At 55.1% G+C, this 25511-nt stretch overlaps 2 protein-coding genes across 6 annotated transcripts in view; both read left to right on the top strand.

Annotated features, from left to right (window-relative positions):
* The window catches only part of TBC1D2 (TBC1 domain family member 2), a gene marked incomplete at its 5' end in the record, with an annotated part of 42776 nt that extends 32443 nt beyond the window's left edge, over positions 1 to 10333 (top strand). For 3 of the 5 annotated variants that reach the window (XM_080669380.1, XM_080669381.1, XM_080669382.1), the window contains 6 exons: positions 784 to 971; positions 1953 to 2429; positions 6340 to 6460; positions 8475 to 8660; positions 9365 to 9486; positions 9806 to 10333. In XM_080669380.1, coding sequence (XP_080525506.1) covers positions 784 to 971; positions 1953 to 2429; positions 6340 to 6460; positions 8475 to 8660; positions 9365 to 9486; positions 9806 to 10052 — 1341 coding nt within the window. In that variant the 3' untranslated portion in view covers positions 10053 to 10333. Of the gene's footprint in view, positions 1 to 783; positions 972 to 1952; positions 2430 to 6339; positions 6461 to 8474; positions 8661 to 9264; positions 9487 to 9805 lie in introns of all 5 variants that reach the window. The other 2 variants (XM_080669384.1, XM_080669383.1) reach the window with 2 other exon arrangements.
* Positions 10334 to 14621: 4288 nt separating this feature from the next.
* Positions 14622 to 25511, top strand: part of CORO2A (coronin 2A) — a 54427-nt gene continuing 43537 nt past the window's right edge. Inside the window, exon 1 of the mRNA XM_080669458.1 lies at positions 14622 to 14745. The gene's annotated coding sequence lies outside the window, so the exon portion shown is untranslated. The remainder of the gene's footprint in view (positions 14746 to 25511) is intronic.

The raw sequence follows: 25511 nt of genomic DNA, 5'->3' as shown, positions 1-25511 counted from the left end.
TTACCTGTCTACTCTCCCTCCTCACTACCTGTCTGCTCTCCCTCCCTCCTCATTACCTGTCTACTCTCCCTCCTCATTACCTGTCTACTCTCCCTCCCTCCTCATTACCTGTCTACTCTCCCTCAGACTGTGCTCTGATTGCCACTTCTGATAGCAAAGGTACAGAGGAAAAGGCAGCAGAGGAAGAGCATGCAGGGTGTGTCCCATGAGGTGGGAGAGAGGTGGTGTGTTGGAGGGGCAGAAAGAGCCCATGTGGTGGCAGCAGAAGGCACAAGAGCAGTGTCCAGAGCTCCCTGTTGTCCCCCGGGCACTGCTCAGTGATACACCTACAGCTCAGTGCAGGCAGCCTGCTCTAGGCCAGGTGCCCGCAAAGCCTCACCGCAATCCTGAGGCAGAGCGGCATCATCCCCATTGCTCAGATGAAGCGAAGGCACAGAGAAGTTAACTTGCCTTGGGCCACCCAGCCAGCAGTAGCTGAACCAGAACAGGACCGCAGGCCATACAAGAGCCTCTGCTTTCTCTGCCCACCCCTCCCTACCCGCTGAATCCAGCCCCAGCCCTGGGCCGTTTCTCTCTCCTGGAGCCCTTCCTGCCGTGTGTAAACCCTTGGATTCGGAGCCCATCTCCTTTCCCTATGTGAAAGGCTGGGGGTGGAGAGGGGAGGGGAGATGAGAGCTGGGAGAAAGGTGTGCTGCCTAAAGCTCTTCGGCCTCAGGCCTTTGGGGCAAGCCAAGCCCAACCAAGTGGCCTGACCAGCCCCCACCTCCACCCCACCCCCCACAGTGTGCCTACCTCCAAGCCAAGCACTGCCAGGTGGAGAGCAAGTACCTGGCAGGGCTGCGGAGGCTGCAGGAGGCCATGGGGAACCAGGGCAGTGAGAGCGCGGAGCTGCTCAGGGAACTCATCCAGGAGGCACTGCAGTGGGAAGCCAGCGAGGCCACTGCTGACAGCGTTGAGCTGAGCCCCATCAGGTGAGCCCAGCGGTGGCCAGGCCAGGGCTGGCTGGGGTAGCCTGGGGTTCCCAGCTGCCCTGCTCACTGTGTGTGGCCCTGCACAATTCTTACCTCCTCCTATCTTCAGATAAATGAGCTTGTGGTTGAGATGGGCCCTGTTTTACAGCTGAGGCAGTGCAGGCTCAGAGAAGGCAGCGCCTTGCCCAAGGCCACACAGCACCTTAATGCAGCTGACCTGGGTCTGCCTCCAGAGCTCCGTGTGTTTTTTTCCACTTTTCCCAGGATGCCCCCCAGAGGCTTGTCTGAAAGGGGAGGCGAGGAGATAAGCCAGCTGTCTCCCCTGAGCCCAATGGACAAGGACAGTTAAATGTAACAGACGGCACTGTGGCTGGGAGCCCCGGTCTTGGAGCCACACGTGGGTCTCTCACTGTGTGACCTTAGACAAGTCACTTTACCACTCAGAGCCTCATGTATAGCCTCCACAGATGTGTGTACGACTCTGGTTGCAAGTGTACTAGGGTTCAATGAAATAGCATGTACAGAGCCCACATAGGGGCAAATGGTGAATAAGTGAACGGCCATCTGGAATGGATCCCCAGCCCTCCCACCTCTGGTTAGCGTTGATGCTGTCTGTGCCCCATCCATTTGGGGCTGGCTGTGGAAATGGGGTTCCATATTGCAAGACTCCTTGGGCCGAAGGCAACATGAAGTAATAAGAGGATCCTTTATATTTGCAGAAAGTAAATGTCTCTTCAAGCACTTGCTCTGTGCCAGGCACGGTGTAGGCCCCCAGCAGTTAGTAACATAGGATCTCAGTGGGTCTTTATGAGGCAGAGCAGGCGTTTTTCTGCCCATTGTACAGAGAACCTGTCAGAGCTGCATGGCTAACCGGAAGTGAAACACAGGCAGGAGCCTTGCCCAGGGTGTACCCCTCCCCCGTTGCCCCTTATCTGGGGAAGGGATCTGCAAGGTGTTGCTAACATGGACTTTTCCTGGCAGTGAGTATGATGAGTATGGCTTCCAGACAGTGCCCAACTACGAGGTGGAAGACCTGAAGCTTCTGGCCAAGATCCAGGCACTGGAGGTGCGCTCCCACCACCTGCTGGCCCACGAGGCTATGGAGCGACCCCTGCGAGAGCGCTGGGCTGCCCTGGGTGAGCTTGCACCCTCCGTGGAGCTCAAGCAGCTGCTGCGGATGGGCGTGTCCCAAGAGCACCGGCCTCGAGTCTGGAGGTGGCTAATCCACCGCCGTGTCCAGCACCTGCAGGCCCCTGGCCGCTACCAGGAGCTGCTGAGCCGGAGCCAGACCTGCAAGCACCCTGCTGCCCGCCAGATCGAGCTGGACCTGAACCGTACCTTCACCAACAACAAGCACTTCACCTGTCCCACCTCCAGCTTCCCCGACATGCTCCGCCGGGTGCTGTTGGCCTTCTCCTGGCAGAACCCCTCCATCGGCTACTGCCAGGGCCTGAACAGGTGAGCACCAAGGCCCCAGTGAGGACACAGCCTTTGTCCTTCAGAGCAGCCCCCTGTCTCTTTGGAGCCTCCCAGAACCCGGAGAGGTGAGCCCGGGAGACTTGATATGATCCCCACAGTACTGATGGGGACAAGCAGTAAAAGGACACGTTCAGGACCGAGGGCCAGAGCTCAGGGCTCCTCATGCCATGCTCTCTGCTTCGGTTTGTGCTCGGGAGTGCCACCCCCAGGGAAAGCATGAACGGTCCCCTGGAGTGGTGTCGTGCACAGCCCAGCTCACAGCTTGTGGAACTGTCTGGGTCAGGGATCATTTGCTTCAAACAAAACCCACTCAGCAGAGCCACAGGAAAAGAGAATTTGTAAATGTTACAGGGGAACCTCACACAAGCCAGGAAAAAAAAATAGAGCTACAGACCACATGGTCATTGGAAGCTCAGGCACCTGCACAACCCCAGGGGGCATCTTCCCTCCGCATTCCATGGGGACCAGGTCCCTGCGATTGTGCAGCTGAGAGAGTACTGCTCTGCAGCCCCCTGTGGGACTGCGTGGTCTGTGGCTTCTTGTTCCACATTTCTGCTTCCTTCTCTCTCAGTAGACCAGCCTCTCTGTCCATCATTCCTTGGACATTTAGGGCCTGTGGAGGATGTCAGAATGGAAACCTCAGGCCCTGAGCCTAGAGCCTTTCAATGGGTCTTCCCTTCAGTCCATGCCCTCCTGTCTCAGATCTAAATTCCCAAAGGAAGGAATCTGATGGGCCCAGCCTGGATTCATTTCTCCTTATACCAATAAGCAGATCAGGGGTAGAGGGGGGTGCCTCGGTAGGGCTGCCCCCTCAGTACTGTGGGGACTCTCATGGATGCCCCCAGTCATCTCAGGAGAAGTTGCACAATCTCAGATATTTCCCAAAGCAAGTTTTGACTCACTTGAAACATACATACTCAAGCAAAATTTACAGAAGCCATTCTGATCTTTTTTCTGATAGGTGGTGTGTGACATTTACTCAACACAGATTAAACATTCAGACTGTCCCTACTCACATGCAAATGGTTCCCAAGGGTAGATATTTCTGATACTTTATTTCCAGTCTAAATTGAGTAAAATTGAGCATATACATGTACAATTACTGGGAATTCTGAGTTAAACCCAAAACAGCTCATTGGTGCTTGAAGAGGCAGGCAAACTCCTATAGCAGGAGGGGGTCTAGAGGTAAGTCACAAGGAAAGACGCTTCTCCCTGTGTGGAAGGAGATGGGTACACAAGAGCAACTGAGGCCCAGAGAGGGGGGACACACACACAGTATTTCTTTACTTCTTTCTCTGAATGCTTTTTTAAAAAATTATTATTGGTATTTAGAAAAATATCCATGTGACTGCTTTAAATAGAAAGTTATTTGTAGTAGAACCTGTCTTAATGTAGACGGTGATGCTTATTCTTTCAAAGGCTCTTACTAGTAAACCCTTTCACTTGTTGAGTGCTTCCACCTAGTGGCCACCATGGGAACTGTATGTATCCTGTGGAGGACAGACACTGCTTAATATATGCAACAAATCCTGCCTGTTTAGAGGGTGATAGATATGGTAATGATTTAGTGCTAATTTAGGGGAAACATTTTAAAGCCATTTCCCTTTAAAATATAAACAGTGCTAAGAATTGTGTGTCCCCCCCCCTCCCACATAACCATACTACCTTCTTTGCAGACCCACTGGGCTCTACTAGTAAATGCCTTAGGTTGGAGTCTGGCTGCGGCCCTGAGCAGTTCATAGGCCCTAGTTGGTAGCAGTAGCCTCTCATCACTGACTTTTTAATGTGCAGCAATCTAAGCCGATGCTGGCAGCCAGCTCCAGGACTGAGCACATCCAGGCTCTAATGAATGGGGTGAGGTGGAGAGAACACCGGCAGGGACTTGGGGAGTCCTGGGTTCTCTTTCTACTCTGCTTCCCACTGACTGTGTGACCCTGAGCAGGTCACTTTTGCTTTCTGGGCCTCAGTCTTACGGTGTTGGCAATGAAGGTATCTAGATTGGTAGGATGTAGCTGCCTGGAGCCTTGTCTTGTGAGAGTTCTGAGGCAGCCTCCACACTCAGTGGGAAGAGTGCATGACCAGTTGGTTATGTCTGCCCTGGGCATAGTCAAAGAGAGTGGTGGCCAGGGTATCGTACATTTGCTATCCCTGAACTAAATGACCTCTGAACCCACCACCACCCTTCCCCAGCTCTGAGCGGGCAGGGCTCTCTATTTCCCAGGAGACCTGTGACTGTTCATCCACTCAGCTCAGACTCATGAGGGTTTTTACAAATATTTTAGCCAGAATGGAGAGAGAGTCCTGAGTCTACAGGAGGGATAAAAGGATTTTTTTTTTCCTTTTGAGAATTGACCCTGTTTCTTTAAAAATATGAACCTGAGAAGAGGTTGGAGGTCCTGAATCCAATCCAGTAAAAGCCCAGAGAAGCATAAACATCTGGACACTGAAATGTGCTCTGTGTGCCCATCTGGAGTGTGAGCCTTCCCAACACGGCCAAGGGTGCCCATGGGGCGTGCTGTCAAAAGGGGCCCGCTGCCCACTGGACAGCCATGGCCAGAAGGTCATGCGAGGTGTCTTCACTGTGGGATTTCAGAGGCCTCTAGAAGGGAGCTGGAGTGTGCAGCATGCCCTAAACATCTTTGAACACGTGACCTTGTGTTGACCTAGCATCCTGACAGACAAGGACATTTTGGAAAATGTATTCTTGAATTGGCCCTGGAAGACCCATCAGGAAAGATGGGAGAAGTAGAGAAAACAGTACTTTTCCAGGCAGACTTCCCTGCCCAGCACTGTGGTTTTTCATTACCCAGGATCCCATTGGAGCCCCGTGATAACTTTAGCGGGGAGGGGAAGCAAAGGAGAAAACGACCTCCATGTACTGAGCACCTGCTACATGCCAGACAGTGAGCCACGCAGGGATGCTGAGTCAGGGCTATCTTCTCTCTCCAGATGCCTCTCGGCCCTGGGAGGCAGGAAGTATTAATCCCACTGCACAGGTGGAAGGCTCAGAGAGCTTTGCACACTTGCAAAGGTCTCAAAGCCTGTGGATATTAAGATGAGGATAGCTAGCCCGGCTGGCATGGCTCAGTGGATGAGCATCGACCTTTGAACCAAGAGGTCACGGTTCAATCCCCAGTCAGGGCCCGGGTTGTGGGCTTGATCCCCAGTGTGGGCATGCAAGAGGCAGCCAGTCAATGATTCTCTCTCTCCCTCTCCCTTTCTTTCTGAAATCTATAAAAATATGTGTGTTTTTGTTTTTTAAATATATTTTTATTGATTTCAGAGAGGAAGGGAGAGGGAGAGAGAGATGGAAACATCAATGATGAGGGAGAATCATTGATTGGCTGCCTCCTGCCCACACCTAACTGGGGATCGAGCCTGCAACCCAGGCATATGCCCTTGACTGGAATCGAACGTGGGACCCTTCAATCCGAATTCCAGTGCTCTATCCACTGAGCCAAACCAGCTAGGGCTGTTTTTGTTTTTTATGTTTTTTTAAAGATAAGGATAGTTAACACTTATAAAGCACTCACCACGTGTCAGGCACTGTGCTGGGCATTTAACATGTGTTGTGTTTATCCTCCTAACAGTCCTGTGATTATTAGGAGGCTGCTGAGGCTCAGAGAAGTTAAGTAACTTGCCTAGGGTCACCCAGCAAGGAAGTAGCGGGACCAGGATTCACACCCAGGCAACGGGACTTCAAAGCCCCTGCTCTAAGCTGATCCCCCTTGCTCTGGAAATCCCCAATGTAGTACTCCCCAAAAGCATGTTTGTCTCACCCCAGGTGCCAAAAACAGCAGCCTGGCTAGGGAGTGGAGTGGGGCAGGACTTTCTCCTGGGACCCAGGGAGCCACCTCTGTCACTCCTGGCCTCCTTCCCTCCCACACAGGCTGGCAGCCGTCGCTCTGCTGGTCCTGGGTGAAGAGGAGAGTGCCTTCTGGTGCCTGGTGGCCATCGTGGAGACCATCATGCCAGCTGATTACTACAGCAAGACGCTGACAGCGTCCCAGGTAAGCAAGGCAGGGAGGGGCCTCAGGAGTTATGCAGGTCAGCCCGAGTTGTTCCTACAAGCCGGTAAGTCTCGGAAAAGTCAGGAATCTCTCAGGCCTCTATTTATCCCTCTGTACAATGGGCCAGTAGCCCCTCACTGGGACTCCTAGGAAGTGCTGGTGAGCTGATGACCTTTAGAATTGTGGGGTCCCTGCCCACAGGATAGACAGTTGTTATTCCAGTGGTGACATTAGAAATGGTTGGTTTTCTGGGGAGCAGAGAAGAAAATCTAGTGTCACTTGCTATTTGCCAGTAAAAAAATTCAAAATAGAGGTCAGGAAGGTGAAAGGTGGGCTGGGAGGATGGAGGTGGTGGTGACTATTCACACACTCATCCTTCCCTACCGTGCAGCACAGCTGCCTCCATCATCTCGCCTCAGCTGTCCGCTGAGCACAGGCCGGGCCTGGAGTCCAGTGAACTGAGAGCCACACTCTCCAGTGTTCAGCTGTGTGGCCTTGGCAAGTGAGATCACCTCTCTGACTCCAGGCCTGTCCACTTTTGAATGGGAGGAGCACTACTGCCTGGTTTGTTGAGGGGTGTAAATGAAAAACCATTTCAAGCCTCCCATCTCCACTCTCCCACCTCGCCCACCTCTCCCGCCTCACCCCTTGCCCTATTCTTGCTGCGTCAGCACCATCTGTTTTATTGAGAGAGGCCACCTAGAGGGAACTTACTCACTCACAGCCCCAAACCTTCCAAGCCCTTATCTGCCCACCCATCCTGTTCTGTTTTCCTCCTACGATCCATCGCCCAACTCCGATTCCACCTGGTGCAGGACGCTCAGGAGGGATGGGTATTCAGGTGTGGAGCAGAAAGGTCAGGGCTGGAGACCAAGACGTAGGCGGTGAATCAGGTGAGGATGTTTGGCTGCGTGACAGGAAAGCCCAGCTCACAGCGGCTTACAGGGGGGCTTCTTCTCAGGTAATCACAAAGCCAAAGGCTCCTCCTAGCCCTCTGCTCTGCCATCCTGGCGTGGGCCTTGATCCCTACCGCCCCCATTCCCTCCCCCCCCACCCCCCCATCCCGCTCATCATGTAGTCCCAGGGTGGCCGTGGCCCAGGCTGGAAGCAGCGGAGGGTGGAAGGCAGGAGCTGGCTCCCTTTCCCACAGGCCAGTGCTGTTTCACCTAGTCCTAGACCTCCACCCACTCCTCCTTTGATGACCTTGAAGTAAATCTCAGACATCATATCAGTTCATCCTTCAGAAGGTTCAGTGGCATCTTAGATTGAGCAAATTACCCTAGGTTTTGAGCTGGACACTAGGCCCCCACAGTGGACCTGGGGTCCTGGGAGAGGATGGAAGGAAGGGGAGGGTGTAGCCACGGCCAACAGCTAACACCTGGAAGAGGACTTACGTGGAAGGGGAGGGCTGAGAAACAGGGTTACAGGAAAACAAGAGCAGCAGGAAGCTTAATGGGCCTGTCTTGGCGGTGGGAGGTCAACCAGAGAAGAACCATGTCCTAGAGCCTGAGAAGGAGCCGATGCTGGGAGTAATCAACAGGGTCACGTAAAACAAGGATGGAGGCAAGACAGTGACCACACGGAGAGGCCACCGGCAGCCATTGATGTCCAGGGCAGCAGGACAGTGTGACTCCCGCAAACATGCCCAGAGCATCTTGTGCATCAGGCCCAAATGGGTGTAGAGAAGCAGCTGTGGCATCAGCTGGTACAAGCTGAGCTGCTTGGCTTGAGGTTCAGAGGACAAAGGGGCCAGAACTTCACTGTCCGTGACCTTACCATCCCACAGAGACCTCCGTGGCAAAGCCGGCACTCCAGCCTGGGAGCAGCGAGTGAAGTGCTGCTGTGCCTTCTCCCAGCCAGGCTGCCCTGAGCCCCTCCGCACCCCCTCACCCCGGGGGGCAGGGCGGGCCCCACGCTGAGGCTCCAGGACTGTGTGGCTGGGTATCAGGGCAGGAGGGAAAGGAGGCAGCCCCTTCCCGGGGCAGCAGCTGACGGCCCCCTCGTCGGCCACCAGGTGGACCAGCGGGTGCTCCAGGACCTCCTCTCAGAGAAGCTGCCCAGGCTGATGGCCCACCTGGGGCAGCTCCGCGTGGACCTCTCCTTCGTCACCTTCAACTGGTTCCTCGTGGTCTTTGCCGACAGTCTCATCAGCAATATCCTCCTCCAGGTCTGGGACGCCTTCCTGTACGAAGGCACCAAGGTAGGGCGCTGCCGGGGGTGAGGAAGGGGCCCTGGGCAGGACCATCACCCCTGGGTCTCCATTCTGCCCCTGGAAAACAGGCGGACAGTGGCCCTCTCAGGGCTGCTGGGGACATCTGCTGGGAGCCTGGCTCTGTAAATTACGTGCTTCACACACGAGAGGAAGCAGTTCTGCTTCCCAAGATGCTTCCTAAAGCCGGAGGTTCCTTTCCTGGAGAGGAAGAATGAGCATGACTCAGGAGGCACATCCCTATTCCGTCCGTGGCCTCCAGTCACCTGCGCCCCTCCTCCTCTCGCTCCCGTGGACTGAGCCCTGGGCTGGGAGGTTGGCACTGGGTCTGGTCCCAGCTCTGCTCCACCTTGCTAGGAGACCCTGGGCAGGCCCTTCCCCACCGTCCGCCCATTTCCACATGGTGGTTGATGACATACTGCACAGTTCCCAGAACCCTGGGATTTGCCATTTCACCAGCTCCTGCTAGTGCCCCATGGAAAGACAGCGTTACCCCATCAGGGTAGAGCCAGGCTCAGCCCCAATCCCCAGAGTCCAAGCTCCCCTCCCCCGTGGCCTCCTTGCACACATCACCTCCAAGCTCTCAACCTCGCAGCCTGTCCAGGGACTCCCACCGTGGTGTGTGGGTTCTCCTCCCTCTGGGGATAACCTGCCCTGGTCCCCCATGCCCTACCTGAGCCCCCACCTGGCCCCAGGTGGTGTTCCGCTATGCCCTGGCCATTTTCAAGTACACCGAGGAGGAGATCCTGAGGCTACAGGACAGCCTGGAGATCTACCAGTACCTGCGCCTCTTCACCAAGACCATTTGCAACAGCCGGTGAGAACCCACCCCTGCTCTATCACTCCCACCACTATACCCACTCCTGTGTCACCTCCTCCAGGAAGCCTTTCCTGACCAGCCTTTCCTCAGTGGGTCAGAGCTCCCATAGCCCCAAGCTTCCTCCTGCCTCAGTACATATGACTTTGAGTTGAAAAACTGTCTTCTTCTTTACCATTTCCTCCCTGGAAGGTGAGCTCCCCAAGGGCAGGGGCCAAGGGCCTTAGCCACGAGGGCAGAGTGGATGCAGGCCTGCCTGGGGAGGTGCGGTGAGTGCCCTGGGATACTGTGCTCTGGGCTGACTGTGCTCTCCCCCCAGAAAGCTGATGAGCATCGCCTTCAACGACATGAACCCCTTTCCTATGAAACAGCTGCAGCAGTTGCGGACGGTCCACCGGGAGAGGCTGGAGGCCGAGCTGCGGGAGCTGGAGCAGCTCAAGGCCGAGTACTTGGAGACTCGGGCAGCCCAGGACCCGGTGGTGCCCGAGGGTTGCACCAGTGAGGACGAGGGGGACGGGGAGCCTGACGTGGCCACCTGCACTCCTCAAAGCCCTTTCCATTCTTGACTGGCAGGCCCACAGCAGCGCGGCCTTGGAGCAGTGGTCCAGCCCCGAGCCCATCCCATGTGATGCTGGGGCAAGTCCTTCTGCTTCTGGGCTCCAGCTCCCCATCAGAAACTGTGTGCTGATTGGGTGCCCAGGGACACTGCCCCTTTCTCACTTCCTCCTCAGAGCACTTTAGCACGCAGACAGGAGTGCTGTCTTTATAGGGAACTGTGAACATTCTCTAAGTTCTTCTGTATAAAACCATGTAAATACGAGAAATAGTTCACAAGCTTTGGAACTTAGGATTCTCAATAACCACCTGTTCCTGGGTGAGCACCACCTGTTCCTGGGTGAGCCCACCACACGGGCCTTCCCAGCCTGGGACGTCCCTGGCTGCTGGTCCGGTTCCCAGGGAGCCGGGCCCTGTGCATTTAGGGCTCCTGTCTTCCTGGGCCAGAGCACCTCCCTGTGCCGGGGCCCATTTCCTGAGCCTGGCATCTGTGCTCTCCTTTCTGCTCAGAGCCCGCGGAGGGGCGGTCCCAAGGAAAACCCATGCCCACCACCAAGAGGAACTGGGTGTGGTGTTGGGCAGAGAGCCCTGGGTCAGCTGTCTGACCTGATCTCCCGCCACCAACTTCGTAGGCCGGGCAAGAAGAGTCACTTCTTCTCTGAAGAATGGGTGGTTGGAGGGCAAGGACGAGGCCGTGAGAGGGTCGCTGCAGCTGCCCCAAGTCGGGACTCAGCTCCAGTTCATGGTTCTTCCAGCCCCTCCTCAGTCAGAGGCTCCACCGTCCCCTCGAGGCAGGGCGTCCAGGCCGCAGTGACTGCAAAACCCGTGACTGTCCGTGTAGCCTCGGGCTGCACAGGCTTCAGAATGAAGGGCTGGGGTACAGGGCTCTCGCAGGGAAACCCAGCTCTGATCTGAGGCTCCTGTCCAGAGCTGGGGAAGGAGACCGTGCCCATCGCTGGGGACCGGGGACAGGCCCTCTGTCACCCACAGGTGTGCATGTGGGTGCGCCCAGTTCCCCCACACTGTGCCCCACACGACCCTGGGGAGGGTGCTCAGGGTTCTTTCCCACCACATTCACGGGGCTACAGGCGGCCCGAGGACACCAGGCCTCCTGCGGATCCCCACACGGGCTGGACGGCCTTTCTCGTTTTTACTCTACTTTTCATATGCTGAGGCACTTTCGTCACCAGACAGATCTGTGAAGCGTGATGGTGGTGTGAGGTTGGACTGGGGGGTCCTGGCTGTACCCCCACAAGCTGGGTGCTGTAACCCTAAGGGCCGTCACTGGGGAGACGCTGGTGCTGAGCTGGTGCCTGGCACAGAGTACAGTGCCACCACGGCAGGCAGTGGCCTTTCCTGAGGAAACCCTCAGTCCGAGGGCTCAGGCCTGCGGAGGCCCAGCTCCAGGAGAGACTGCAGCCTTGAAAGTCAGAGTCCCTCCTCAGCAAAAGGTAAACACCCCAGAGCAGACAGGAGCTGCCAGACGACAGGGCCCTCCTCCTGTCTTCCCTCTTTACCTACTCCCCTTCCTCCCCTCATCTTCCCTCAACTTGCCCATGCTCTCGCTTCCTCTTCCTCTCCCCTTCCTCGTTTTCCTTCTTTTCCTTCTCTCCACTTTTCTTCGATCCTCCACCTTCTCTGCCCGCCCCCCCTCCCATTTCTTATTCCTGTCCCCAGAGGAGAGGCTCTGCCCACTTGTGTGGCCTGACCTGGTCCCTGGTCCCCACTAGCATCCTCTGAGCAGCTTTTCAAAAACACTGGTGCTGGGCCCCGCTCAGAGCCTATTGTGGGGCACGGGCAATATGATACACTGAGAGGTTTGGGGACCACAGAACAGGGAGGACTGACTGGTGGGGCCTCCTCCAGCCCTGAAGAGGGGAGCCAGAGCCAGGACGGAGAACTGCCTGGCATAGAGCACTGGCCCACTACAGGCCAGGCTCAGCTTACAGATGAGGAGACAGGCTCAGAGGTTAACTTGCCCAAAGTCACACAGCCGCTAAGAGTTTAAGCCACGCTCAAGCCTAGAGGCCCTAAGGCAGAACCAGGGAGGGTTCCTCCCAGCTCCCCTCCCCCACAGACCCAAGGGAAAGGGCAGCCTGGCCCTTGGCAGCCTCCGGAGTGGTGTTGGGCCTGTGGGGAAAGCCCCAGGCAAAGAAAAAGGGAAGGAAAAGCAGTCCCTGGACCAGCAGGCTGTGGCAGGGACAGACACTCCTAAGGTCTGGGGCTGCTGCTGCTCCTAGAGAGACTGCCCGCCCTCCTGCTCCTGGAGGGCGTTTGGGGCCCACCCCTGGTGTCAGGTTCCTGGCCCTGCACCACAGCTGTCGCCCCCATCCCCAGGGGCCGCTGCCTCCCAGGGCTGGAGGATCTGATCCCTCACAGCCCCCACCTTCCTACCCCAGGGGATGGGAACTCTTGCTCAAAGCACCCCACTCAGACTAATATTAGACCCCCAGCAAGCTGAGGTCCACAGCCCATTCTACAGGGAGAGGGAAGGAGTTACCCAGCCCCCCTCTCCCCCAGCTGGGCCCAAATCCCTAAGAATAAGGGGAGTGCTCAAAGGAAGAGGAAGGGCCTGGAGGGCACTTTGGGAGGCCCCCCAACCCCCACACTCAGAACCTCACCTCCCAGGAGCTGCTGCCCCTATTTCTCAGCTCAGCCTCCCCCGGCACAGGACCATATGGTACAGAAAGTCCCGCTTGGGCAGGTAGACAGAGGACTTGTCCTCCCCACCCCTTCTCTCTCTCTCTCTCTCTCTCTCTCTCTCTCTCTCTCTCTCTCTCCCTCTCTCTCCCTCTCTCTCTCTCTCTCTCTCTCACACACACACACACACACACACACACACACACACACACACGGTCCCTTACATGGCAGGTTAAACAAAGCAGGCCATGCTGACACCTAGGGAAGGAAGGTGTTGGTTTCCGGGCCCATCCCAATCAGCAGCACAGCCCAGCAGTACAGCCCAGCTGGCAGATAGGCCCAGCTTTGGAGCCAGACCTAGGATGTGGTTTTCCAGCTAGGGTTCCCTGGGCAAGTCACTTCCACTCTGTTCCCCCTTGTATGCAATACAGAGGATGCCAGGGAATAGCCTTCCTTAAATGGACCAGGGTTAAGGGGAGGGAAGGAGCAGGGAAAAGGACCCCCCCACACACACAGCAACTCCAAGAAGGGTCCCGGGTATGTCTATTGCAGAGGCCTCCAGTGGCCTCCCCTCTGCACTTAGGTCCATATGCCCACGGCCCCCACAGGTCCCTGTCAAACCAGCCTTTTCCCAAGCAGTCTCGGCCACCTACCTTCATGGCACAGTGTGGGATGGTGCAGACACAAGGCTGGAGTGGGGGGGGGGGGGGGGGGCGGTGGGGAGGAGCATCCGCAGAGCAGCTGGATGGCTTCCTGGGGAAGCATGTTGGTGCAAACCTGGAAGGAAGGATGAGTAGGTTTAGAGAGTGGGAGCTGATGCAATAAGAATTCCTAGTGGAAGAGAAGGTGTGAGCAAAGGCACAGAGGAGTGAATGGCCCAATGAACACTGACTCACAGGCTTTGGCCCTGGCTTTTCTTTCTAATGAGATAATCAAGAGACCCCAAATACTTAGCGACTCTAAGCCTCAATTTTCTTATCTGTAAAGTGGGGGTAATCATAGTGGCCAAATAAAGGAGTTATCAGGATTAAATGAAATATGTTAGGACATGGTGTGCAGTTTTAATCGCTCAACAAATGTTGAGTGCCTACTATGTTGCAGGCACTGTTCTAGGCCCTGGAGATACCACACTGAACAAAACAAAGAGCTTTTCTCAAGAGGTGGAGTGGCTATCAGCTTGGTCTTGGGAGCCATCCCGCCTGCTGTTGAATAATTAGCTGTGTGTTCTTAAGCGAGGTATGTAACCTCCCTGGGCCTCGGCTTCCTTATATGTAAACTGAGTAATAGTGTAATCTCACACGCTTGTGAGGTAATTAATGCATTTAAGGTGCGAAAAACAGTGTTAGGTGGTGGTATTCAAAGGCGGGGGGGGGGGCGGGGGGTGCCTCCCCATCTCCTCCGGATTGCCGCCCTAGGGTACTCCGCATTCCAAGCCTAGCAGACTGCGCAGCAGCGCCCCTCCTGGCTGCCGGGAGAAGGAAGGGAATCCTTCCGACGCTCCCGCAGCGCTGCAGGTCCTTTGGCTCCGGGGCCGGGTTTACCTAGCGCTTCTCCTGCGGCGGGCTTTGCGCGCGCACTTCATCGGACTGGTCTCATCTAATTCTCAATGGCTCCCTGAGACAGACACAATGACAGTTTCCATTTCGCCAAGGGGAAAACGGAGGCTCCGGGAGGTCGAGTCCCTTGTCCCGTCCCACGCAGCGAGAGACCGGCGGGACGTCAAGCCAGGCGGGTCTGACTGTCCCCAGCCTCAGCCCGGTCGCCGGAGAGCCCGCCCCAATCACTGCGGCGAGTGCACGCCGGTGTGTGCGCTGGGTCTGTGCGTGTGTGCACGCCCCGAGGCCAGCCCCGGGGGGCCGGGAGCGCGGTTGGGGGAGTGGAGAAGGAGGGGTGGCCCCGCGGGGTGCGCGGGCGGGGCTGTGCCAGACTTCTGCCCCGCCCACCAGCCCCGCCCGCCTGGCTGTGGGGGAGGAGGCGGTGGCTCTGGGCGCGGGGACTCGGCGGGCGGCGAGGAGCTCGGAACCGGATCCGGACGCCACCGCCACCTGCGCGGCCGTCATCAAGGTAGGGCGGCCCCGCGCTGCCAGCCGTGCCTCCCCGGTCTGCGCGCTGTGTGTGCTGCGTCTCCCGCTGCAGCACCCGGGAGGGATGCTGGGGCAGGGCGCGCCGCGGGGACCCGGAGGGGCGCGGGGAACCTGGCTTCCAGCCCCTCCGCGTGACCTTGCACAAAGCACTGCCCCTCTCCAGGCCTCAGTTTCCCGTTCGGGGTAGGGGGCACAATGGTGGCCCCTTCCTCACTGGGCCGTGAGGAGGGGCCGCCCCCAGGTCTAGGCTCCGGACGGCTAGGGCCCGGATGAGCACTGTCCACCGCTCACCCCTCCCGCCCGCTGTGAGGGCCGCTCACCCAGGGTGTGGCCAGCCGGCCCGACAGGCCCCCTTGTGGCCTGAGTGCCCCGCGGGACCCGTGTTGGGACTTACCCTCTTGGTACAAAAAACAGGAGGAGGGGACACCCCCAGGTCCCTATCGAGCTGGCCTGGGTGTGCAAGGTGGGGCGGTCAGAGTCTGCCGCCAGGTCGGCTTCGCGGTCTGGGTCTAGGCAACCCCTGGGTTGAAGGTGGTGGGGTCCTTGGTTGCAGACTTGCCTGGACCAGGCCCACACACGCAGCTGGCTTTAAGGAATGGTATGGGCAGTCCCTTAAATATGCTCAGCTCTATGTCCCAGCCCGGTGTGATAGGAGTGCCTCACGTCCATGCGTGGACCCCAGAGGCCAGCAGTGCTAAGAGAGCTGTGGGTGGGTGGCGCTGGGGCTGGGGCTGGGTCAGAGCACATGTCTGAAGAACTGTGGCTGGATGCTCTCTGAGTAAAGACCTCTGGCATGCGGCCCAGCCCCCTCCGGGAGACTCCCTATGGAAGGTCTTGCTGCCCATTGCACACCATTCTGGTGTGGATCTCACTAGCTGTAAACAGCTGGAATCGGCTGTTCCTGCTCTGGGCACGTAGACCCCTCTTCTCCCCCACCCTGGGGCAAATCATCTGTCCCATAAATCTCACCTGCAAGCTGAACTGCCCCAGGCCCAGCACTATTTCTCCAGCCAGAGCCAAAGGGAGCAAAGGCAGGACCAGGGACCTGAGGTGTCTGCCCCCTAGCGGGCAGTCATCAGCCTGGGGTTTGTTCAGAGCCCAGTGCAAGTGTCCCTGCACCTCCTGAGCACATGGGTTAGCAGCTGCCTTCAGGTCTGGAGTGAGAGGAGGAGCCAGAGAAGCCCTTCTCCAGGTCTGTCCTCTTCCCCATCTTCTGTTGGCCTGACCTGATTGAGGCAATAGTTTATGATAATCAAGTCTTGGTCTTCTGGTCTCTCTTGTCAAACCACACCCCCCCCCCCCCCCCCCCCCCGCCGCCCCATGCTTTCTTACAGCAGAAAGAAAGCAGGGGCCACATGGGCAGGTAGTGAGCTCTGTGTCATCAGAGGTATGTGAGCAGAGGCTGGATGCGCACTTGCTCAAGGTGAGCTACCTCTGACCTCAGTCTGTGACTCTGAGGGTTGAAGTGACCATGGCCTTGCCTTCTGGCTATGGTGGAACGGCACAGACCACAAATGAGTGTCATTTGCCTCTCATAAAAGCAGACTAAATTATGTGCTGTGATTCGGGCGTGGCTCCAATGTACAGGCTTACGTGCTTCCTAGGTCTCCAGTCATCTCTGCACATGTAGGAGCTGGGCCCCTTTTCCTGCTCAGCTCGTCCAGGCCTTTGTGGCCTCGTTTAGGAGCATGGCCGACTCTGGTTGTTAAAAAGTCACCCTATGCTGAAAAAATTTTAAATGCACCATGAAATTACAAATGGGATCTGAACAAATCATCTCATCCAACCCCTTATTTTAGAGATAGGCATCATTGTCTCCAAAGGGGATGTGACTTATCTAAGGTCACAAAGCAAGCCAGCATCTAAGCCAAGGGTCCTGCTTCCAAGACGTGTGTGTGTGTGTGTGTGTGTGTGTGTGTGTGTGTGTGTGTGTGTGTGTTTGAAAACACATACCAAATAGTAAATGAAAGCAGTCTGTATTTATTCCTATAAATTTAGCAAAAAATAAATATAAAAGGATAAACCTCTATGCTGACCAGGCTATAGGGATTCTCTGGTGGATTTAATTTTGCAGGACAATCTGACAGCTTGTAACAAAAGTCCATGAAATAATCTTAATTGCCCTTTGCCCCCAACTTTCTACTTTGAGGACTTTCCCATAAGGAAGTAACTACAGAGAGAGAGAGAGAGAGAGAGAGAGAGAGAGAGATGAGTATAATGGCCAACAAAGAAAAGAAGCAGTGTGGTCCAAAGGCCATGGGACTAAAGCAGCCGTGGGCAAACTACGGCCCGCAGGCCGGATCCGGCCTTTCTATCCGGTTCTCTTGCTCTCCCCTCCGCTCCTTTACTTTGAATTTATATTAGTTCACACAAACACTCCATCCATGCTTTTGTTCCGGCCCTCCGGTCCAGTTTAAGAACCCATTGTGGCCCTCGAGTCAAAAAGTTTGCCCACCCCTGGACTAAAGTCAGTGGGCACATATTCCAAGAATGGACTCTTCCTCTGCCCCACTGTAACCTTAGGCCAAACCCTTCCCTTTCTGCGCCTTACTCTCCCCATCTGTGAAATGGGGTAGATTCCATGATTGCTGAATTTTTTTCAGCTCTGATAACCCATGCTCTAGACTTAAATCTCTTTTAACTGAAGCCTTTATTGGAAAGAGCAGTGAACACAGAAAGTCTTTTTCCCTGGGAAGGGACTTTGTTCAGCCTTAGACCTTGGTTCTTTCCAAATGGCTAAAGCCTGGATTACTTTAGAGCGTAGTGTGTTTGTTTTGATGTTCTTTACCAGATATCAGGGGACAGATTTTCAGGGGGACCAAAAAATAATTTGGCAAGATCCACTGTTTATTGCTTTAAGTCTACAGTGTGTGCGTTGCCTCCTTCAGACAGATAGGAGGTGGATTACAATCACACCTAGTGTGAAGGGCCAGGAGTAGGTGACTTCATTCTGTGGACAAACATTTATTGGGCACTTCCTGTGTGCTAGGCCTTGAGATGCCTCCCAGGCGCCTGCGGGCTGCCTCGGGAAACATTAGGTTAACCCAGTGGTCGGCAAACTGCGGCTCTCGAGCCACATGCGGCTCTTTGGCTCCTTAAGTGTGGCTCTTCCACAAAATACCACAGCCTGGGCGAGTCTATTTTGAAGAAGTGGCGTTAGAAGAAGTTTAAGTTTAAAAAATTTGGCTCTCCAAAGAAATTTCAATCGTTGTACTGTTGATATTTGGCTCTGTTGACTAATGAGTTTGCCGACCACTGGGTTAAACCATGTGACATGGCCAATATCTGGCTGCTTTTGACTTACAAGAAATGGCAATTTTATTTGGTTCAGCCTCAATGGAAATCATTAAAATCATTACCACCTGCCTGGATCTGTCCTAAGTGCTTTACATTGTTCATTTGGTCATTTAACCATCATTTATGGAACACCTACATTGTGCTAGGTATTGTCTGTGAGTGGAGGGGTCTTGACAGTAATAAAAAAAATAGACCAAAAAAACTGTTGTGAAGAAACTTACTATCTAATAGGGGGGGAAAGTAAGTAACATAGATGATGATAACTGAGATGGAGCACATTAACGTAGGAGTGCATTTCTGGTGTGTGAAGGGGAATGGAAGGGAGGAGTTTCAGTTTTAAATGGGGTGGCAGGGGAATCATTGAGAAGGTGACTTTTGGACAAAGGCTGGAAGGGGCTGAAGGAGTGAGCTGGGGTGATTTCTGGGGAAAGAGCCTCCCAGAATGGTGGAAGGGTGGAAGGAACAGCCAATCAAAAGCCCTGAAATAGGACCATGCCTGGCAAGTTCAAGGAAGAGCAGGCTAGCGCAGTGACTATGGGTGTGGGGAAAGGAGACAGGTGAGAGAGGCCTGAGTCCGATTGTGTACCCCACCCAGACACTGTGGAATCCTATACATTTGTGAGGGAGATGCTATTGTTATTCCTCTTTTTCAGTTAAGAATAGAAAAGTACAGAGAAGTTAAATAACTTGCTTAAACAGTGTCTCGTGTACGAGCCAGGGCTTTTCGTCCCGGGCAGAGGGGAGCCATGGAAGGCTTTTGAACAGGGCAGGGCCATGGCCAGCTTTGACTGTTAGTGCAATTCCTTTGGGTACAGAAAAAGATTGTGGAGGTGAACTTGGGGGCAGGCGATGGAGGAGCTTGGTGCTGGGGGAGGGGAGAGAGGTCCAGTCCAGGTGAGCAGGAGGAGGCGGAGGAAGCCAGGCTGGTCTTGTGCTTATTTATTTAACAAACAATAGCATTTCCAGGCACCAGCTAAGATTGTACATACATTAACCCATTCACTCCCCAAAGCAATCTATAGGATGGACACTATTATTCATTACTAGAGGCCCGATGCACGAAGATTCGTACAAGAATAGGCCTTCCTTCCCCTGGCTGCCGGCACCGCCTTCACTCCCGCCGGCTTCACTCCCGCCGGAGCTGCCTTCTGCCTCTCGCCTTGTCACGTCAATTTGCATATTTCCTCCTTATTGGCTGTGGGCACCGCCATCTTTGTCTCGGAGTTACCATCAATTTGCATATTCTGTCCTTATTAGATAGGATTATTCGCATTTTTTAAATGGGTATATTATATTGTAAGTAAATTATATCTCCATAAAGTTAATTTACAAAGAAAGTATATTTGTTTTTTAGGTTATAAACACTTGATAATGGAGAATTTAGAAAAAGGCAGGAAAATAGATAGAAAATAAATTCCCCACACCTCAGATAATCAATATAAATATCTTGGTGTATTTATTTTCCGTCTTTTTTCTACTGTAATCCCCGTTTTACAGATGAGGACATTGAGGCCCAGAGATGCTGGGCAGCTTGCCTAGGGCCATACATTTGAACCATGTCATCTGGCTCTAGTGTCCGGGATCTCCATCCCTGTGCTATGCTGCCTGCAAGGTCAGAGTTAGTGGATTCCTTTGAGACAACCCTTTTCCACCCCCTCCCCCACCTTCCATTCCCCCAACCCCTGGCCTCCCTTCACAGAGAGGGAAAGGGAAGCCCAGTGAGAGGCAGGGCCTTGCTCGGCATCTTACAAGCAGTCGGGAGCAGACCTGTGAGGTCTTATTCTAATAAGAAGAAATAGGGAGCTGAGGACTGGTGCTGGGTTGATGTGACAGCTGCTTCCAGCCTGGCCTAGAGCCCGGAGCTTGCAGGGAGCTGGCAGGCGGTGTGACCTGCCCACAGCGGGCACTAGGGGACTGCCAGGGCCAGCCCGTGTTCCCTGTGCCCGAGTCTCATCCTCCAGCCGGTCCTGAGTGGGAGGTGGCCGGGTAATGGGGAGGGAGAGTTTGGGGCCTTGCCAAACCAAGCCTGCAGACCTCCCAGGAGGAGTTGCCTCTTGTACTCTGGCTGTACATTTGTTTCTGGCTCTCATGCCTGCACGCTCCTGGGGCTGCCTGCTGCCAGGGCTGCAGCCCTGGCTCCTAGGCCCAGCTCAGCCACTGAGGGAGCCTTGAGCCGGGGTCTTTCCCTCCCCACCTGCAAAGTGTCATCAGAATGGTGCCAGCTGCAGGATGACATGAGAGGTAGACAGAAAATGCTGGCCCAGGGCACAGCACAATGAAATGCTCATTCCTAAGGCTACCCCCGGGTGGTGGCCTACCGTAGCCATTGCCCCGCCCGCCACACTCCCCTTCACACCTGGCTGGACCAGTAGGGCCCAACCAGTGCAAGAGGAGCCGGAAATGAACCTCTGGCAGTGGCTTGGAGTCCAAGATTGCAGACAACCAGGGACACAGTGGAATGAAAGAAGCCACACCTCTGAGGGGGAGCCCTGACCTGGCCACAGACGTGCTCTGTAGGCAAGTCCTATCCCTTCCTTACGCCTCTTGTCCTCGTACACAACGTGGGGAGACTATTTCCTGCCTTAATACTCGTGATGATCTTCCTTCCAGCAGCTTTCAGTTGAGGTTTTTCTATACTTGGAGAGTATGGATGGGGAGAAAAGCCAGACCCATCATTGCCTTCAAGGGCGCACAGCTTGGAGTGGGGTGGGGGTTGGGAAGGCTTTCTGGAGGCTGTTGGTACAGTTTGGAGTCGGCCAGACTCTGAATGTAAGGAAAGCAGGGAGGTCATTTGGCAAATCATCCCTCCTCTCTGAACCTCAGTCTTTTCATCTGTAAAATGAAGGTAATAGCTACCTGCTTTGCCTAATGTATAGGGTTGTTGTGAGACTCAAAATTGCATGGAGCATGGAAATGCTTTACAAGCTGTAAAACGCCAGACACCTGTTCATTGTTGTTTATTGTGGTGTCTGGAGCCCCGGGGGTAGGGAAACACCCAGCCAGCCTTGGGTCTGGGTCTGGGAGGACATCGGGTCTGTTTTGAAAGGCCTGCAATCAAATCCAGCTGGACAGACAGCCCCACTCACCTCACACCCCGTGATTTGAGAGCTCAAGAGCACTTCTGCGTGGGTGTGGCTTTGCTTAGTGGGGCCCTGAAGGCAGCCATGACCTGAGGAAGCGGGGACAAGTGCCCCAGAGACCTTCCAGGTCATACACACTGCATCCTGGTCAGGCCTCGGGGACCTGGAGGTGAGGGTTGTGGGGGAGCACCCTGAGGTCACTGAGAGGTCTGCAATGTCGCATTAACTGGAAAGCAAAGAAGAGAGCATGTGGCGTGAGCCTGTTTTGGTTCAGATATGGGAAAAGAATAAATCTACACACATGTAACCGATCCAGACACACAGCAAGCCGGTTATCACTAGATGGCAGGATTTTATTGTCTTCTCTTTATTTTGACATTTGTATACGTGATAGACATTTTATTTCTATTGAAATTTGGCTGTATGTGATATATGTCACAATGGAATAGTAGTGGCGGTAATAACCCGGCCAGTCTGGCATCACCCGCTGGAGGGTTTAGGGAGGCGCCCGCGGCACTGGGCGCGGGGAGGTCTGGGTGGCATCCGCAGCTTACCTTCCAGAGCAGCTGAGAGCCGAGTCTGGGGCGGCTTGATAAGTGGGTCGCACTGGAGGACACGTCTCAGGGTGGGTCCCAGGACTCGCCTCTTGGGACAAAGACTGAGGGTCTAGGTGGCTGCAGGCACAGTTAGCATTGTGACCAGACTGCCCCAAAGGCAGGGACTGCAGGCTGTGTCACCAGGAGCAGAGGGTCCGAGCCAGAGAGGGGAGGGTCCTGCTGGACTCCGGCCACGTCCCGTGGTACCAGGACGGCGGGACAGATTCAGAAGGCATGGGGCCGGGGAAGGGCCTGTTGGTGCCTTCAGATTCCCCGATGCTTTAGGGTTCCGTGCCCTCAGACCAGACCCCAGCAGATCCCTTTCCCTCAACCATGTGTGTGCGTGGTCTCTGGACCCTGGACTCCCACAGACCTTCCTGCTTCTTCGCAAAGGAAGTGAAGCAGTTGCTGTATTTCATTGCATGCAGGGCACCGTCTACCGGGAGAGGTGCCATTATTTTTTAACCCATTAGGAAAGAAAACATGGCAGACAAACTGACTGTGAGTCGCATTTCCGTTTCAGTTTAAAAGTGGTGTCCTGAAATCAATTAGATGTGACGCATGGCAGCCCCCAACCCCGACTAGACCCTTAATGTACTTTTACTCATTCAATCCTTACAAGCAACCTCTGGCTAGATATCCTTGTCCTGTTTGTACAGATGAGGAAATCGGGGCCCAGAGAGGGGAAGTGACTCTTGCAGGGTCACACAGCCGTAAGAGGTAAAGGTGGGATTTGAACTCTGCTCTGACTAGATGCCATTACTTTGTCCTCATCCAACCCCACAAAGAAAAGGCTCCTGAGTTCTGGCCCTTGGGCAGGAGAAAATGTTCACACTTCGGCGTAAACCACATGCCCGTTCAGAAATGCCCCAGTGGGCTGGTCACTCAGCACCCAGCACGGTGAGCAATGGGGCAGGCCTGGAGGAGGGCTGGGGGAGCTTGGAGAGCTTGTTGGCTGGATCATTCGTCTCATCCTTGTTATGACTGTTACCAGGAGGAGGTTGGCCTGTGGGCCATCCTGGAGAGAGACCACAGGGGCCTGCTCCACACAGATATTCCTAGAATCTCACCCAGGTTAGCCCATTCGTTTATTCCTTAAAGTTGTGTTTTTTTTTAATCCTCACCCGAGAATATGTTTTTATTTATTTTTAGAGAGAGAGAGAGGGAGGGAGAGAAACTTCAATGTGAGAGAGAAACATCGACTGGTTGCCTCCCGCATACAACCAGGAATCGAACCCGCAACCTTTTGGTGTATGGGACGGCACTCTAACCAATGAGCCACCCAGCCAGGCCTTAAAGTTATTTTTTAATTTAATTTTTGAATGCGACCTTTGTCCACGTCTTGATCACTTTCTGCATGTGAAGCTTGGCTCAGTGCGAGGCATATGGAACAGAGCAAAACAGACACAGGCGCTGCCCTCGTTGGCTCACAGACCAGAGGAGACACGGGCAGTGATCTTGGAGTCCCCCACAACCTGGGGCAGGCACCGGATGAACAGAGAGGGTGTGGCAGCGTGCAGAGGCATGTACCCAGTCCAGGGCCTCTGCAGAAGGCTGTCCCAAGGGCAGGACTTCTGAGCTGAGATGGGAAAAGGAAGTAGGGAATAACCAGGTGAGGATGGGGGGGAGCAGGCTGGACAAGAGCAGCCGCCTGAGCCAGGCCCTGAGGCTGGAGGCACCGGGTCTGTGAAGAACCAAACGCACTGCGTGTTGCTCTGGTCCCAGGCAAGATGGAGCTGGAGAGGAGGAATGGGCCTTGGGTTCTGTCATCCTGGAGAGGGGTCTGTGGTCCTCAGCTCTGTCCTTGGGTCTGAACCCCTTTTATTGATCCATCAGGGGTACTGACAAAGGCCTGGTCACACCTGGCAGGAACCTGGAGGTGAGGAGGGTGTGGTCAGCAAGGGGGTGCTTGAATTATTGACTTTGGAAGCAGGTGGAACATTTTTGCATGATGACAAGGTGCAGGGTGCGGCCAAGAGGAGGGATGGCAGGTCAAGGCAGGGAGATGAGCTGGTCCTTGTGCACAGGGACACTGAGGCGGGTGAGGCCGGGGGACGTGTCTGAGGCCACACGCTAGGAAGTGGCTCTCCTGGTGTGGCTTTCTGTGCTGTGGGCTCCAGATGCCAGAGGGAGGTGCCTTTCTTGAATCTTCCTCTGGAGAGAACATAATGCTACTGAGTCCACAGCCCAGGCTGGGAGTCAGGAGCCCTGGGAAGGGAGCGTGGCCCGCTGGGGGCCGGACAAGAACGCAGGCAGGAAGGCTTCCTGCAAGAGGGTGCCGCTTTAGCTGAGCCTTGGAAGGAGCTGGGCATACAGAGCGGTGGGAGGGAATTATTGGCCCAGGAGCCCACAAGCAAGCGGCTGGAGACAGGAAGCATATGAGGCTATTTGGGATGCAGCGCACACGGTTGGGCTGGGCTCCGTCCAAGCGGAAAGCGACAGGTACTGGCCAGATACCGCAACAGGAGGAGTGCTTTATCGCGGACATTGTTTAGAATTGCAGGCCCATCATGAGCTAGGAAGTCAGACTTTGAGTGGATTTTATTATTATTAAGTCTCTGTAGAAAAGGCACCCCCTTATTGTCTGTACCTAGGCTGACTGTGCCCCTCCCTACTGCCCTTGCCCTCCCCCACTTCCCCTGCCCAGCAGGGGTAATAGAGCCTCAGAAGGCCCAGGACCCGTGTCCACGGCTGCCCACACCCACGCCAGCCCTGGGCTGGAGCCCCTGGGACCTCTGGTCTGCAGGAGACCCAAGTCCTGCAGCGCCCAAGGCTGCTCTTGGTGGTCAGAAGCAGAATCCTCGGGATCCCAGATCTCTCCCCACAAAACAGACCCTGCTGGAGCGTAAGGACAGCAGCAACACCCCTCGGGTTACTTTCCAGCTCACAGCTGTCTGTGGGACCCCATGGCACTCCAACTACAGCCGAGAGCTGGGTTGGATTAGACTCATTTCGCAGATAAGGAGGAGAGCCTTCGGAGTGAAGCACAGTGACTCCTAGATCCAAGGCCTGCTGATGGCCCCGCGTCCCCTTCCTGACAGCACTTGCAACCTTTGCCGGGATGCACATCTCCCTGCCACCCACAGCAACCTCAGAGCCGGCGAGTGACATCGCAGCACAGGGGAGGCAGCCCGAGGGCTGAGCTGTGCAGGGCCTGCCTTTGGCCTAGGCCAGTGGTCGGCAAACTCGTTAGTCAACAGGGCCAAATATCAACAGGACAACGACTGAAATTTCTTTGGAGAGCCACATTTTTTAAACTTAAACTTCTTCTAACGTCACTTAAAGTAGACTCGCCCAGGCCGTGGTATTTTGTGGAAGAGCCACACTCAAGGGGCCAAAGAGCCGCATGTGGCTCGCAAGCCGCAGTTTGCTAACCACGGACCTACTGAGAGGGCCAGTCAGGGGCTGGACTGTGGCCAGGACACGGTTGCAGCATCAAGAACTAGAGACTTGTGTTCCCTTTGGCTTCTGACACTAACCAGCAGGTGACCTTGGACAAGTTACATCCCGTCCCGTCGTTTCCTCATCTGCAAAGTGAGGGGTTAGATCAGGTGATCTCTGCCGTCCCTGCAGCCTGAAGCCCTCTGAGAGCCCCCCGTCTTCTATCCTGGTGGCCTCCAAAGTGAGGCATGGGAGACACAGGAAAAATACTATCTGAACAGGAAGATAACTGTTAAAAGCTCGGGTCCCGCGCTGGTGTTCGCGCTGCTGCTGCCTCTCTGACACACCACCACGCTGGTGATCACACTCTCCAAGCGCAGTGTGATGTCTCC

Source organism: Plecotus auritus (assembly GCF_963455305.1).
Source record: "Plecotus auritus genome assembly, chromosome: 5".
Taxonomy (NCBI): domain Eukaryota; kingdom Metazoa; phylum Chordata; class Mammalia; order Chiroptera; family Vespertilionidae; genus Plecotus; species Plecotus auritus.
Note: the sequence above shows the minus strand (reverse complement) of the source record. Positions and strands in the feature narration are given on the sequence as shown.